The sequence below is a fragment of the Ursus americanus genome, chromosome X, assembly GCF_024610735.1.
Source record: "Ursus americanus isolate L20-20 chromosome X, mUrsAme1.1.p, whole genome shotgun sequence".
Taxonomy (NCBI): domain Eukaryota; kingdom Metazoa; phylum Chordata; class Mammalia; order Carnivora; family Ursidae; genus Ursus; species Ursus americanus.
Window position 1 is genome coordinate 97,042,185 of NC_142164.1, and position 15,986 is coordinate 97,058,170.

Genomic DNA, 15,986 nt, shown 5'->3' on the forward strand with positions numbered 1-15,986 from the left:
AAACCAAAGCTGGTGGCATCACAATTCCAGACTTCAAGCTGTATTACAAAGCTGAAGTAATCAAGACAGCATGGTACTGGCACAAAAACAGACACATAGATCAATGGAACAGAATAGAGATCCCAGAAGTGGACTCTCAATTCTATGGTCAACTAATCCTCGACAAAGCAGGAAAGAATATCCAATGGAAAAAAGACAGTATCTTCAACCTATGGTGTTGGGAAAATTGGACAGCCTCATGCAGAAGAATGAAGCTGGACCATTTCCTTACACCATACACAAAAATAGACTCAAAGTGGATGAAAGACCTAAAGGTGAGACCAGAATCCTTGAGGAGAACACAGGCAGCAACCTCTTTGACCTCGGCCGCAGCAACTTCTTGCTAGACATATCGCCAAAGGCAAGGGAAGCAAGGGCAAAAATGAACTATTAAGACTTCATCAACATAAAAAGCTTTTGCACAGCAAAGGAAACAATCAACAAAACCAAAAGACAACCAACAGAATGGGAGAAGATATTTGCAAATGACACATCAGGTAAAGGACCAGTATCCAAAATCTATAAAGAACTTATCAAACTCAAAAACCCAAGGAACAAATAACCCAATCAAGAAATGGGCAGAAGACACAAACAGACATTTCTGCAAAGAAGACATCCAAACGGCCAACAGACACATGAAAAAGTGCCCAACACTGCTTGGCATCGGGGAAATACAAATCAAAACCACAATGAGATACCACCTCACACCAGTCAGAATGGCTCAAATTAACAAGACAGATGTTGGCAAGGATGGGAGAAAGGGGAACCCTCCTCCACTGTTGGTGGGAATACAAGCTGGTGCAGCCACTCTGGAAAACAGTATGGGGGTTCCTCAAAAAGTTGAAAATAGAGCTACCCTATGACCCAGCAATCACACTACTGGGTATTTACCCCAAAGATACAAATGTGATCTGAAGGGGCACCTGCACCCCAATGTTTATAGCAGCAACGTCCACAATAGCCAGTGGGCTATTGTATACACACACACACACACACACACACACACACACACCCAATGGAATATTATGCAGCCATCAAAAAATGAAATTTTGCCATTTGCAATGACATGGATGAACTAGAGGGTATTATGCTAAGTGAAATAAGTCGATCAGAGAAAGATAATTATCATATGCTCTCACTGATATGTGGAATTTGAGAAACAAGGCAGAGGATCATAGGGGGAGAGGGGAAAAAATGAAACAAGACGAAACCAGAGAGGGAGACAAACCATAAGAGACTCTTAATCTCAGGAAACAAACTGAGGGTTGCTGGAGCAGAGGGGGTGGGGTGGCTGGGTGATGGACACTGGGGACGGTATGTGTTGTGGGGAATACTGTGTATTGTGTAAGACTGATGAATCACAGACCTGTACCCCTGAAACAAATAATACATTTTTTATTTTTTTTAATTAACAAAGACAAAAGTAGTGAAAATGACTATAATAATTCATTAATGGATGCACTGAATAGAAAGATATCAATTGTGACATCCAAAACAAAATGTTGAGAGGGGAGTAAAAACATAGAGCTTTAGAATGCATTCAAATCTTAGTTGACCAACTTTAAATAGACCGCTACAAATAAATTTTATGTAAGCCTCACAGTGACCACGGAACAATAACCCGTAGTAGACACACAACAGAAAAAAAGCAAGAAATCAGGGCACACAACTACAGAAAACCATCAAACCGCAGAGGAAGAGAACAAGAGAAAAAGGAACAAAGGAAATACAAAACAGCCAGAAAACAATTTTGAAAGTAAGTGCATACGTATGAAAAATTATTTTAAATGAAAATAGAATATAGTCTCCAATCAAAAGACCTAGAGTGACTAAATGGATTTAACCAAAAAAACCCAAGCCCCATCCAGGATCTACAGCACCGTTTGCTAACTGAAATAAGAAAGACTGAGAAAGACCAAGACCTGATGATTTCACTCGTACGTGGAATCTTGAAAACACAATAAATGAACAAACACAAAAGCAGAGTCAGATTTATAAATACAGAGAACAAACTGATGGTTGCCAGAGAGGATAGGGGTGGGGGGCTGGGCAAAATGGGTGAAGGGGAGTGGGAAAGAACAGGCTTCCAGTGATGGAATAAGTCACGAGGATAAAAGGCACAGCACAGAGAACACAGTGACACCATAATAGCATTGTATGGCAACAGATGGTAGCCACACTTGTGGTGAGCATGACATAAGGTATAGAGAAGTTTGGTGACTATGTTGTACACGTGAGACTAATGTGATATTGTGTGTCAACTATACTCAAAAAACTTTTTAAGAACACCCACGTATATGCTGGCTCTAAGAGACTCACTTCATATGTAAGGACACATGCAGACTGAAAGTAAAGGGATAGAGAAAGATATTCCATGGAAATGAAACTAGAACAAAGCTGGGGTGGCTATACTTACATCAGACACAATAGACTTTGCAACAAAGACTATAGTAAGAGACAACAAACGTACTACATAATGATAAGGGGTCAGAGTCCCACAAGAAGATATGACATTTGTACATATTTATGCACCCAACATGGGAGCACTGAAATACATAAAGCAAATATTAACAAGCCTAAAGGGAGAAATTGACAGTAGTACAATAATGGTGGGGGATTTCAATATCCCACTTCTCATTAATGGATACATCTTATAGACAGAAAATCGGTAGAGAAACACTGAACTTAAATGACACCTTAGACCAGAAAGATTTAACAGATTGTATAAATATTCTATCCAAAAACAGAGAACACATTCCAAAGCACAACTGGAACATTCTCCAGGGAAAGATCATAAAGTAGAGGCCACCAAATAAGTCTTAGTACATTTGAAAAGATTGAAATCAAGCATCTTTTCTGACCACAGTGGTCTGAAACTAGAAATCCATTTCAAGAAGAAAACAGGAAAATCCGCAAATAGGTGATTAAACAACATCCTTCTGAACAACCAGTGTATCAAAAAGAGAAATAAAAAAATACCTTGAGACAAATGAAAGTGGAAACAACATACCAAAATCTATGGGAGCCAGCAAAAGCAGTTCAAAGAGGGAGTTCATTGCAATAAATACCTACATTAAGACACAAGGAAAGTCTCAACTCTCAGCTCAAGGAACTAGAAAAAGTCCAGAGTTAATGGAAGGAAATACAGATGCATCAAAAAAGGGAAGGTCAATGAAACAAAGAGCTCATTTTTTTAAAAAAGATAAAAATAGACAAAAGTTTAGCTACACTCACCAAAAAAAAAAAAAAGAGTCAAATAAAATTAGAAATCAAAGAGAAGATGTGATAGGTGGATGGCGATTAAGGAGTACACTTGTGATGAGCACCACTGATGTACAGAAGTGCTGAGTCACTATATTGTACACCTGAAACTAATATAACACGTATGTTAACTGGAATTAAAAATTTTAAAAAGATATTAAAGCAGATTGCACTAAATACAAAGGATCGTAAGAGACATTTATGAACAATTATACACCAACCAGCTGAACAACCTAGAAGAAATAGATGGATAAACTCCTAGACACATACAACCTACCAAGATTGAATCATGAAGAAATACAAAATCTGAAAAGAACAAGGAGGTGGTCAAATCAGTAATTGCAAACCTTCCAACAGACAAAAGTCAAGCACCAGATGGCTTCCCAGGGGAATTCTACCAAACATTTAAAGAGGAGTTAATACATATCCGTCTCAAACTCTTCCAAAAATTGAGGAGGAGGGAACACTTCCAAACACATTTTACAAGGGTAGCATTACCTTGATACAAAAACCTGACGAGGACGCCAGGGGAGAAGATTATAGGCCAACATCCATGATAAACATAGATGCAAAAACCTCAACAAATATTAGCAAAACAAATTCAATAATATATTAAAAGGGTGATATACCATGATCAAGTGGGATTTGTTTCAGGGATGCAAGAATGGTTCAACATCTGCAGATCAGTATGACACACCACATCAACACAATGAAGGATGAAAATCATATATAATTTCAGTAGAGGAAGAAAAAGCATTTGGCAAAATTCCACATTCATCCATGATAAAAACTATCAGAAAGTGGGCACGGAGGGAACATGGCGTCAGTATCATAGAGACCATATATAACAAGCCCACAGCTAACGTCCTATTCCCCAGTGGCAAACTGTAAGCTATTCCTCTAAAATTGGGAACAAGACAAGGTTGCCCGCTCTCACCACTTTGATTCAACAGAATATTGGAAATGCTAGCCAGAACAATCACATAACAAAAAGAAATACAGGGCATCCAAATCACAAAGGAAGAAGAAAAATTATCTCAATTTACAGATGAAGTGTTTTATATAGAGAAAACCCTGTAGACTCCACTAAAAAACTGTTAAATGATTTCAGTAAAGTTGCAGGATACAAAATCAATATAAAGAAATCTGTTGTTTCTATATTCTAATAATAAACTATCAGAAAGAGAAATTAAGACAACAGTCTCATTTATATCAAAAAGAATAAAATACCTGGGAATACATTTAATTAAGGTAGTGTAAGACCTGTATGGTGAAAACTATCAGACACTGATAAAAGAATTGGAAGAAGATGCGCAAAAAAAAAAAAAAAAAGGAAAGATAGTTTGTGCTCATGGATTAGAAGCATTAATACTGTTAAAATGCCCATCCTGCCCAAAGCAATCTACAGAGTTAATGCAATCCCTATCAAAATTCCAATGGCATTTTTCACAGAAAGAGAACAAACAATCCTAAAATGGGTCTGGAACCACAGAAGACCCCCAAAAGCCAAGCAATATTGAGAAAAAAGAACAAAGCTGGAGGCCTCATGCCTCCTGGTCTCAAACTCTATTACAAAGCCATACCAGTCCAAACAATGTGGTATCAACACTAAAAACAAACAGAAACATCCAACGGAACAGAATAGAAAGCCCAGAAATAAACCCATACGTATATAATCAATTTATTTACAACAAAGGAGCCAAGAATATACAGTGGGGAAAAGATAGTCTCTTCAATGAATGGAGTTGGGAAAACTGGCTATCCACGTGCCAAAGAATGAAACTAGACCACTATCTTATACCAGACACAAAACTCAAGGTGGATTAAAGACTTGAACGTACGACCTGAAACGATAAAATTCTTAGAAGACAACAGAGGCAGTGAGCTCCTTGCCATCCCCCTCAGCAGTGACTTCTTAGGTTTAACACCAAAAGAAAAGGTAGCACAAGTGAAAATAAACAAGTAGGACTCTATTAAACCAAAAACATTCTGCATAGCAAAGGACACCATCCACAAAAAAGGCAACCTATGAAACGGGAAAAAACATTTGCAAATCCTCTATCTGATAAGAGATTATTATCCAAAATATATGAAGAACTCCTACAATTCAATGAAATATTAAGCCATAAAAGAGAATAAAATCCTGCCATTTGTGGCAACATTGATGGACCTGGAGGGCATGATGCTAAGAGAAGAATAAATCTATGATCTCACTTATATGTGAACTTCAAAAAAAAAAAAAAAGGAAACTCATAGATACAGAGAACCAGATTAGTGATGGCCATGGGCAGGGGGTGGGCAAAATGAGTGAAGGTGGTCAAAAGGTAGAAACTTCCATTTATAAGTAATTTGGGGGAGGTAATGTACAGCATGGAGACTATAGTTAACAATACTGTATTGTATATTTCAAAGTGGCTAAGCAAGTAAATCTTAAAAGTTCTCATCACCAGAAAAATACACACAGCTATTTTGGTGGTGAATGTTAACTACACTTATGGTAGTCATCAGTTTGCAGTATGTGCATATTTCAAATCATTATGTTGCAAACCTAAAACTAATAGAATGTTGTATGTCAATAAAAATAAATTTCAAAGAATATTGGCTACTGGGTATCTACCCCCAAGATACAGATGTAGTGCAAAGAAGGGGCACATGCACCCCAATATTCACAGCAGCAATGTCCACAATAGCCAAACTGTGGAAGGAGCCAAGATGCCCTTTGACAGATAAATGGATAAAGAAGATGTGGTTCTTATGGGGCGCCTGGGTGGCGCAGTTGTTAAGCGTCTGCCTTCGGCTCAGGGCGTGATCCCGGCATTCCAGGATCGAGTCCCACATCGGGCTCCTCCGCTAGGAGCCTGCTTCTTCCTCTCCCACTCCCCTGCTGTGTTCCCTCTCTCGCTGGCTGTCTCTGTCACATAAATAAAAATAAAATCTTTTTTTAAAAAAAAAAAGATGTGGTTCTTATGTTCTTATATACAATGGAATATTACTCAGCCATCAGAAAGGATGAATACCCACCATTTGCATTGACATGGATGGAACTAGAGGGGATTATGCTAAGTGAAATAAGTGAATCAGAGAAAGTCAATTATCATACGGTTTCACTCATGTGTGGAACATAAGGAATAGCACAGAGGACCACAGGGGAAGGGAGGGAAAACTGAATGGGAAGAAATCAGAGAGGGAGACAAACCATGAGAGACTCTGGACTCCAGGAACCAAGCTGAGGGTTGCGGGAGGGAGGGGGGCGAGGGGATGGGGTAACCCGGTGATGGGTATTGAGGGCACGTGTTGCATGGAGCACTGGGTGTTATATGCAAACAATAAATCATGGAACACTGCATCAAACACTAATGATGTACTGTATGGTGACTAACATAACAATAATAAAAAAAGAATATTGGCTACTAATTTCCGTATCTTTCGCCATCCTTCTAACACTGGCCAGCCAATCATCAGCATCATCACTGGATATCAAAATATATTTAAAAACTTATACAAAGCAATTTTATGTAAAATTGAGACCAGCTACCCTGAAGCATAATTTTTAAAAGTGCTTAAAGCTAAATATCAAATACTAGATAAATTATTTTTTGAAAAACCGGAGAAGAACAGGAAAAATAGAATAAGGTTACCATATATCATGTTGGAAACTGATTCAAAACACGTGATTTAGATTAGCAATCCAAAGAAAAATAATGAGCATAGTTGCTTGTATACGGCCCCCCTTTTAAGAGAAAATAATTTTCTAATACATAGCTCCTGTTTCATAAAGAGGAAGTAGTTTTTGCTTAGGTGTCAGCAAAATCACAAGAATAAGGATTTGGGAGTCTTTTTGCATAAGCTACACTGGTTCTAGCTCAAGTCAGTTTTGTTTTTTTTTTAAGAGAGAGAGCCCACGCGTGTGTGCACGCGTGAGTCGGGGGCTGGGGGCTGCAGGCAGAGGGAGAGAGAGAGTCACAAGCAGCCTCCATGCCCAGCACGGAGCCCAACACAAGGCTCCATCCCATGACCCTGAGATCACGACCCGAACTGAAATCAAGAGTCGGGCGCTTAACCGACTGAACCACGCAGGCGCCCCTGAAGTTACCTTTTAAGCAAGTAGAACCGTTATCATTTCAGTCGTGGAACGGGAATAGAGTCAGATAGGATACTGTCGCTTCAAGTAAGCCTAAAAGCATGGTGAGTTTCGGGAGACTTTAAAGAACATCCTGCCCACAGCAAACCATTCCATTTCTTTTCTTCTCCGATGAAATGGAGTCATCTCACTTCTTTTTCTTCGCTGAGCAGCATCTCCTGCTAGGCCACATCAGGGTACTCTTTTAACTTGATCCTGTCTTATTTTGAAATGTTCATTTTTTTTAATGTTTTTAAATGTAACTTCAGACAAGCTGTGGAGGCTATGGCTAATAATTCAAAAAGGATTTGGGGGGGCTTGTTTGTGGGAATCACCTTGGAGTAGAATCTAATTGAAGGATTAATGTCAAAGTACTGTCATTAACTAAGTATGAAATCCCTTGACCATTAGCAGTCTAGTGTTCGAGCAGGCAGTGAATCGGTCAAGTAGGACTAAGGGCTGGCCGAATTCCTAGTGTGTACGGTTGGGACTGAATATTTTCTTGTTAAATAAATGGCTTTTTTTTTGGGAGGGGTGAACTTGTGGGCACAGGTATTGTTAAATACATTTCCGGGTTGCCTGTTGTAACTACACAACAGTATATGATTAGAAAACCCATAAATCTTTCTTTCTTTCTGGTTTGATGCCTTACAACACAAATGTGTCAGTCACCTTTTGCTGTGTGACAAAATAATTATAAAATTCTCCGGTTCCGTATTTGTCATCCCTGCATCTCTTGGTCGGCTGGAGTTCTGCGGCAGCTCATCTAGGCTTGACTCCACCTTGTGGATTGGGTTCAGGTCTGTTCACCTACCTCATCCTTCTTGGATCAGCAGACTCTCTGGGCGATGTGCTCCTTATAGCACCGAAGCACAAGAGGACAAGCCCAGCCACCTAAGGAAATAAAAACCTCTACCTCTATCTGCTAACATTCCATTGGGCAAAGCAGGTCACATGACCAGGTCCAACTTCCTGGACCAGGGAAGCATACTCTCCCCAGTACTTGGCCACTCTGTTCTGTCTACACTAACTTTCTTGGTGTTTGAGCAAGCCCATCACACTCCCCTGTCAGAGTCTTTGCATTTGCTGTTCTCTCCTATACATACATGGCTTACGCCCTCGTGGACTTAAAGTTCTTGCCCAACTGCCCCTCATCAATGAAGGCTTCCTAGAAAGACTCCCCGTTCTGAAGGTTCCTCACTCATCCTCTCTTCTGAAGGTTTATCATCATCTGACCTACCTAAATAACTCACCTGTTTATTTATTTAGACTGTGTGCCTCCATAACGATGTGAGTTCCGTGGGTATGGGGCTTTTTTGTTGTTTATTGCTATGTGCCCAGCACTCAGAACAGTGCCGAGCACACAGTGGGCTCCTGATAAATGTTTGTATAAATCAATTACTCTTACCGTTGTTTTATTTGTATGGCTACTTTTTTAGACATTTAAAAATCTGGCTCAGTATCAAAGAGTCCAGTGGTGTTACTTGAATGTCAAGTGTCTTTTAGCAGTTTCAACTTTTCCAGTATAATTGACACAGAAAATATTGGCCATTAAGCATTTTTCAGTGTTGATTCACCTCTACTTGTGCATCCATGTGATGACTCTGGGTTTGATTCTTAAAAGGAGATTAAACCCAAAGGACTTTTTACTGAGCAAATCTTGAGGAAAGAAGGAAACAAGATTATACTCGACTTGTGTGTGTACTACGTAGGATGTAATTGGCGCTCGGAAAATGTTTCAGTGGATACCTTCATCCCTGTCATGGAAGTTTTCCACTAAAGCAAGCCAATTTTATATTTGCACGTGGACACTTATATCTGAGACTTACAGAAGATAGCTTATCTGTAAAGATGAACGTGGTTGACATCATTAGGTTTATGCTTTCAAGTTTGATCCTTGAAATAATTCACGGAGAGGAATGCCAGGCCTGTCACTGAACTGTGTTTGAATCTTAACACACTACAATTCAGTCCCGAGAGCTCCAGTATGGTGTAATTAAACTGTCAGAAATTTTAACATGGTTGCTCATGAATGTCTCTGTTGGTTCTGATTTATTCTGTAAGGCATACTATTGCTAAAGCAGACTTACTGCCATTAAAAGTGCCTCCTGTCCCACAAGTTGGCAAAATCTGCATCCGTAATGGAACAAAGAGATGTAAGCATCCCCGCAGTTGTCAGGATTCTGTTCCTCCTGGCAATATTTCGTTCATCCCGTCCTCTCCGGATAATGGTGGTTTAAATTCACAGGAATAAAGAAAACTAAAGACGCTCTATTTCATGTCTTCATTTCTAGAGGCACACATATAAGCAAGTCGTATGTGTGTGTGGATTGGTAGGTAGATACCGCAACTTCTTTTTCTATCTTGTGATCTTAATTTTTCAGCACTTATTTCTTCTCCTTAGCATTTGAAAGAGGTTTTCTACAGTATGTTACCATGAGACTCACAGGAGGAGAGATTTTCTGTCTCTCCTAGGTCCGTCAGCCCTCCACTGTAATGATGATATTCGGCCTTCTCCCCACCTAGGGTATGATTTTTGTCTTAATGGTGAACAACGCATCAAGGATTCCTTTAGCTTACGCTTTAAAAAACAACAATGAAAACTTAATAATAAATGCAGAACTATAATCACAGATGAAAATCCAAGTGGCACCAACAAAAGGAAGGGACAAGCATACTTAAGTCATTAAATCACTGGCTGCCTTATTTCCAAGTCACACGTGAACCTGAGGTTGTCCTTAAGCATGTTCATTACTGTTGATTTGCCAAAGCAAGGCCTTGTTTTCGATGGAAGTGACAATGTACTGAACAAATAGAGCTGGAAGTTAATACTATAAGAACTTCATTTCCAGAGACTTTCAGAGTTCAAACTAATTTTGTTTTCAATGAAGAAATGTGTCCCTTACTGCAGATGCTGTCGGAGGTGTATGTCTGTAACACATGAATCATCAGTAGAGATACACAGATCAACAGCTAAGCCACAAGTGGGCTCCCGTTCCCAGAGAGGGACCATCCATCCCTGTCTTCCTTTGCATCCAAAACCTTCTTTCTCTCCTCACGTAAACAGATTCTCAGAAAAGAAAAACAGTTTCCCCTTTATAAGCCTCCCAAAACATGATGATGATGAAATCATCCCACGTAACAAAGAGGAAAGGGACCTTACTGCACAGAAACCCCCATATCCACAGTCCTTCGGATATGAGTATTTCCCTACCCATTAGACTTCAGCGGTACTCGAGTTTTGTTTGTATTTTTGGTTAAATGTCAAAGGAAAGAGTGGGGGAAACGCCTCTGTGTCGCCACTCCTTCCTCACCTTCATCAAGTGAAGGCAAAATGTCACATACTCACCTCCTTTTGTGTTGAAGAGACACACTGCAAGTGTCTGATCTTTTTTTATTATTACTTTACAAAGAAAAACGGTTCACATTTACTAATGGGGCATAAGAAACTTACGTCGACTTTATCTTAACTTCTGAAGAGAAAAACTGTTTTCTTCTCCAAAGACAAGGACATAGATAAATCCCTGCGGGTACTTCTCCCCTTGAAGGAGTCGTTCCCTAATTATTCAGCCTTCGGGGGTTATTTTTATTTATGCGATTTCTGAGCAAGTGGAAATGAATTTGTAATGACTTTTTAAATGTGATCATGGGCTTTTTCTCTAGTTTCTCTCTGTTTTCCTTAAGTGTAACATGCCATTCTTTGTGCTTGCTTTCGTTAAGGCGAGGAAGACCTGCTCAGTCCTCCCCAGGACACAAGCACAGGGTTAGAGGAAGTGATGGAGCAACTCAACAACTCCTTCCCTAGCTCCAGAGGTAAGCTCCACGACATGCAAGGAACTCACACCTACTGGAGTTAGGCCTCCCGTTTCCACACCCACCGAGCCTGTGTATTTTCCATGTTGAAACAAGCACGTGCTAATAGAGTCCTACGTGGGGGGGAAGGTTGTCAGAAGCAAGTATTTTTCAGGATGAAGTTCTGCTTTGGATGACTGAATTGACTGGTTTGGGATTCTGGTTGAATTCAGATACCTGTAGAATCCAGATGCCTCTAGAAATAAGAATATTGACTTACACGTTTACTCGCTTTGCACATTAGTCTGAAGAGTTATTTATGAGATCTGTTTTACTTAAGAGCAGTGATGCTGTGAGTTTGGTAAAGAAATTCATGCCCTGATGGCACCTTTGCCGGGGACACTCAGTTACCACACAATATGGTGAAATCTAGAACATGCCTTGTATACAGTGGTGGTGGGGACTCGGACTTCTAATCTGATGCCCTTTCTATTTAAAAATTATATCTTACCCCATTCTTAAATATAGGTACAATTAAATGTTTATATACTAACCTACTGCTGTTGGTTTCACTGCCATAGATAGAATACGATCTTTGCGAAGAAAGATCTTAATAATATAGAATGCCCTTATTTCCCGCCATCACTTTGACCTTGTGTATTTTTCCCCTCATATAAAAGCAGCATTTCAGCACACCGGCTTTTCCCAGTAGCCAGTAGGAGACTCAGATGTCTTAGTTCATCCAAGGAGGTTTCGCTCCCTTTGTTAGCATTTTGGAATATTTTAATTTATTGCTCTAACATAAAACAGTCACTAACCCACCTCCCTTGAGTGAATAAAAAGAATGGCAGCAGCCACCTGTAAGCAAATGGAGGGAAAACCTAGACAAGCCAAAGGGGAGAACACAAGTCTTTGTGGCCAGTGATTGGCACCCCTAATGGGCAGCCCCAGAGGGAAGGGCAGCTGAGAGTCTTATTTTTTCCTCTCCATAAGAGCAATGAGGAGGGTGTTGGGAGTCATGTGTTTTTCCTATCTTTCTGTTTGGTGTCGGCTACCAATGGCCGTTTCCTAGCTGTTTGATGTACGAGCGAACACTGTTCGGTGCACATTAAAAGCAGTAGCATTCTGCTAGAGCGTTGCTAAGGAACCATCAGGGAAGCTAATTTTAAATGTCTGCACCAGCCATCTTTTCACCGCTGAGTGCCTCTGATGTGTTGATTTTAACACATTAGAACCTTCTCTGTCTTCCCTCCACCCCCACGTCCCCCACCTGCCACCCTCGTCTCCATCAGGACTCTCTCGGCTGTCTTCTCTACCTGGATGCCATGGTTCAGGAGAAGACCACGTGCTGGTTGGACAGAATTCAAATGCTTTCCCCGTTATCCTGTAACCTTTAAGAGCACCTACTATGTCCCCGTGGAGGCTTAGGGATGCAAACAGGAAGTGTCTGATTCCTTGCCTTCAAGGTGCTTATGGTTGACTGAGGATGTAGACTTCCAGAGTTCCCATTATAGTGTAGTTTTATTGCTGTATGGGACAGGCCTAGGACATGAGTGAAGCCCGGAAGCACCCTTTGACCTAAATAGGAGGGGTTCACCTTAGGCACAGCAAGGGTCTTCTTCAAGATGACACAGCTAGAACTTTGCCCCCCCCCCATGTAGCACCTATTTCCGGTGACCCAACCTAACCCTCGAAGGTCCCAGATGGTGCCCTGGTCCCAGCCCCTTCCACTGCAAGCTTGTGGACCTGCTGTGGGGGAAGTTAGTGGCTACGGTGTTGGCGCCCTGGGCTTTTCTTTCCCATCTGAACAACCGGAGTGTAGTGCACAAGGGGCTCCGGCAGGGCTCATGGCTCTGCTTCCCTACAGGCAAGCTTTTTGTGCTGGGCCTCTGACCCCTCCGCATTATCTTTAGGGTGAAGGTCTTTGCACCCTCTCCCTGCACCCCTCTTTTAGTCCCTGAAGCTGGATACTGCATGGGTATGGAAGTAGCCACCTGGAAGAGGAGATATAGACTTCTTCTGATATATTTGGCAGTTAGCATCTCTGATGTTAAATTCACTTGTATGATGTTGATTTACTTACATGGAAACTTGGGGAATTTCAGGCCTCCTGGATGGTGTTTATTATACACCCCCTTATGGAAACATACCTCCCCCTGAGGGCTAATTTGAGTTCTCAAATAGGGAATAAGGAGGCTTTGTCTGACCAATTCCATTAACTGAGTTCCTACTTATTCAATAGTAGGCTGGTGGCCTGAGACAATTTATTTTCCTGAGGAAAACATTTGGGATCTGGCTATTCTTTCTTTGATGCTATTACCTTGACATTTTTTTAACCACTTCATGCCAAATTAGGCCTTATTACTGGGTCTTTACTATTCTACACCCAGTTCCAACATGTGGGGGTTCTTCCCACAGCACCAAGCAATTCCGACACCAACTTGGTATCCTAGAGTCCAACTCATTTCGGACACCATCTATGCAAAGAGAGCATCAGATCCCACAACTTGAGGGCTCAGTCCCCCAAGACCGCCCCACTTCACTTGAGAAGCCAGTTGCAAGACCAGTGTATCACCTGGGCTTCCGACCCCCTGCTAAAGACTTAAAGGTTCCAACGACCCCCTTCTTCAGTTCAATTAATTTGCTACAGCAGCTTGCAGAACTCAGAAATGTTTTCCTTACCACATCACCCTGTACTCTGAAAGGATGGAACTCAGGAACAGCCAGATGGAAGACATGGGTAGGGCAAGGTAGGGGGGAAGGGTGCGGAGCTGCCTGCCATGCTCCCTCCAGGTGCACTGCCCTCCCAGCACCTCCAAGGCTTCACCAACCCGGAAGCTCTCCCTGCCCCGTCCTTTTGGGTATTTAGGGAGGCCTGGTGACATAGGTGTGATTGATTAAATCATTGGCCATTGGTGATTACACTCAGTCTCCAACCCCCTTTCTCTCCCCTGAGGTAGGGGGGTAGGGCTCAAAGTTCCAACCCTCTAAACCCAGGGTTGGCTCCCCTGGCACTCAGCCCCTAAAGCGTACCTAGTGCTTTCTAAGACTTGCCTTGTTAACATTAGAAAAGATACATTGCTGCCTCCCTTCACAGGAAATACCAAAGGTTTTAGGAGCTCTGTGACCTCAAAGGGGATTAAGACCTAATACATATTTCTTAATTCTAAATCACAATAGCCTACCCTTTTCTCCTCACATTCAAATGAATAAAAAGTCTCATCATTGTAAAATAGAATGGAAAATATATATACGGTAGGGTTTAGTGGGACCGTTTTACCAATCGGGAGGTATGCTAGGTTGATGTTAAGCAGAAAATTTTGAGTCTTAAGCAACTTGGGGCTTACAGACTATCCCAAATGGAAGGGCCCTGAAAGGTCATTTTAGTATTTCTGAGGACCCAAACTCTGGTTTTGACCTTTTGACCATTATCCATGCCAGGAGAAACATTTTAGATCTCAAACTGGATTAAGGATATAAAATACACTGTGTGTGTGTGTGTGTGTGTGTGTGTGTGTGTGTGTGTGTGTGTATACACACACATATGTATACACCCACCATGTATATACACCACACATGTGTGTCTAGTCACATACACACACAAAGATCAGAAACAAAAGATTCATGGACCAATACTTCCTATCTACAATTAATTCACACTGTTTCTCTCTTTTATTTATTTAAAAATAAAATGCTAGTTGCAACCCACTAAGTTGATATTCAGATCCAGCGGTTAAAAAAAAATACTGATCTGACTGATCTCCGTTTTCCTTGCCCAGGTGCACATCTTTTTTCAAAAGTTACATTTTAAAAGTTTTACCGTGGATGTTGTTGCCAGGACCCTCCTAGTAGATTAAAAGTACAACGGCCTCTAAGACAAGTCTGCCACCCATGTTCCCATTGCTGTGTTAGGAAGAATGAAGTTCACAGTTGGTACAGCTGTTTTGGACAGCTGTTTGAGTAACTCAAAACAGATGTCAGAGCCGGAGGTCTGACATTTAGTGGAAATGTGCTATTAAATACCACCTCGTGGTTTACGTAACCCTGCTAGATAATTGCCCACAGAGGAAAAGACCTTTTAAATAAAATATTACGCTTTTCACACATGTAAAGTACATAAATAGGGGAGTTTTGTGTTTAAAATGTACAACTTTTTTGTTACCCTTTGCCACAGTCTTGACTTCAGCTTCAAGTCTTAAGGTTTCAGCTGATCTTCCCCTTGCATTTTCACTCAAAGTCCCTGGAAGTCTGAAGCGCCTTGTTCACGGCCATTCGGCAAGTTCAGTTAAACCCCTGGTCTTATCTCACTGGCCTGGCTAAACTGTTAGCCAAATTAATAAAGGGGTTTCATGCTCCTCCCTCTAGGGAAAACCTGCTAGCCAACGCCACCCTCCATATTAGCCAGTATAAACTGCGGGGTGTTCGAGGTGTGAGTGTGCACGTGTTTAGTTTTATGCTGATGCCTTTCCTGATTCATCTCTTGACAGAGTTATTTGCAAGCACTTGAGGGATTTCAGTGGCTTGGTGTATATTAAACACAGAACATTAGCCAATTTCTAATCTATTTATCTATCAGTAATATGTCCCTCTGTCTATAAGTATCTGTGGAAGTTGAATTCCACTATCATAAAAATCAGTATCTACTATAAGGCACTTTCTAAATCTCCACCCTTATTCTGTAGGAACAGTACATGGGTAGAATGCACAATAAACATATTTTTAAAATAAACAGTTTAAGTGATTTGTCCCTATGTCTCTGATCGTTTTGCATTCT

The 15,986-nt window shown here is 41.0% G+C and overlaps 1 protein-coding gene across 13 annotated transcripts in view; it reads left to right on the forward strand.

The window, feature by feature from the left end:
- Window positions 1-15,986, forward strand: part of DMD (dystrophin) — a 2,097,152-nt gene that overhangs the window by 2,072,334 nt on the left and 8,832 nt on the right. For all 13 annotated transcript variants that reach the window (XM_087859359.1, XM_087859361.1, XM_087859356.1 and 10 more), the window contains one exon: window positions 11,141-11,233. In XM_087859359.1, the coding sequence (XP_087715485.1) occupies window positions 11,141-11,233 (93 nt within the window). The remainder of the gene's footprint in view (window positions 1-11,140; window positions 11,234-15,986) is intronic.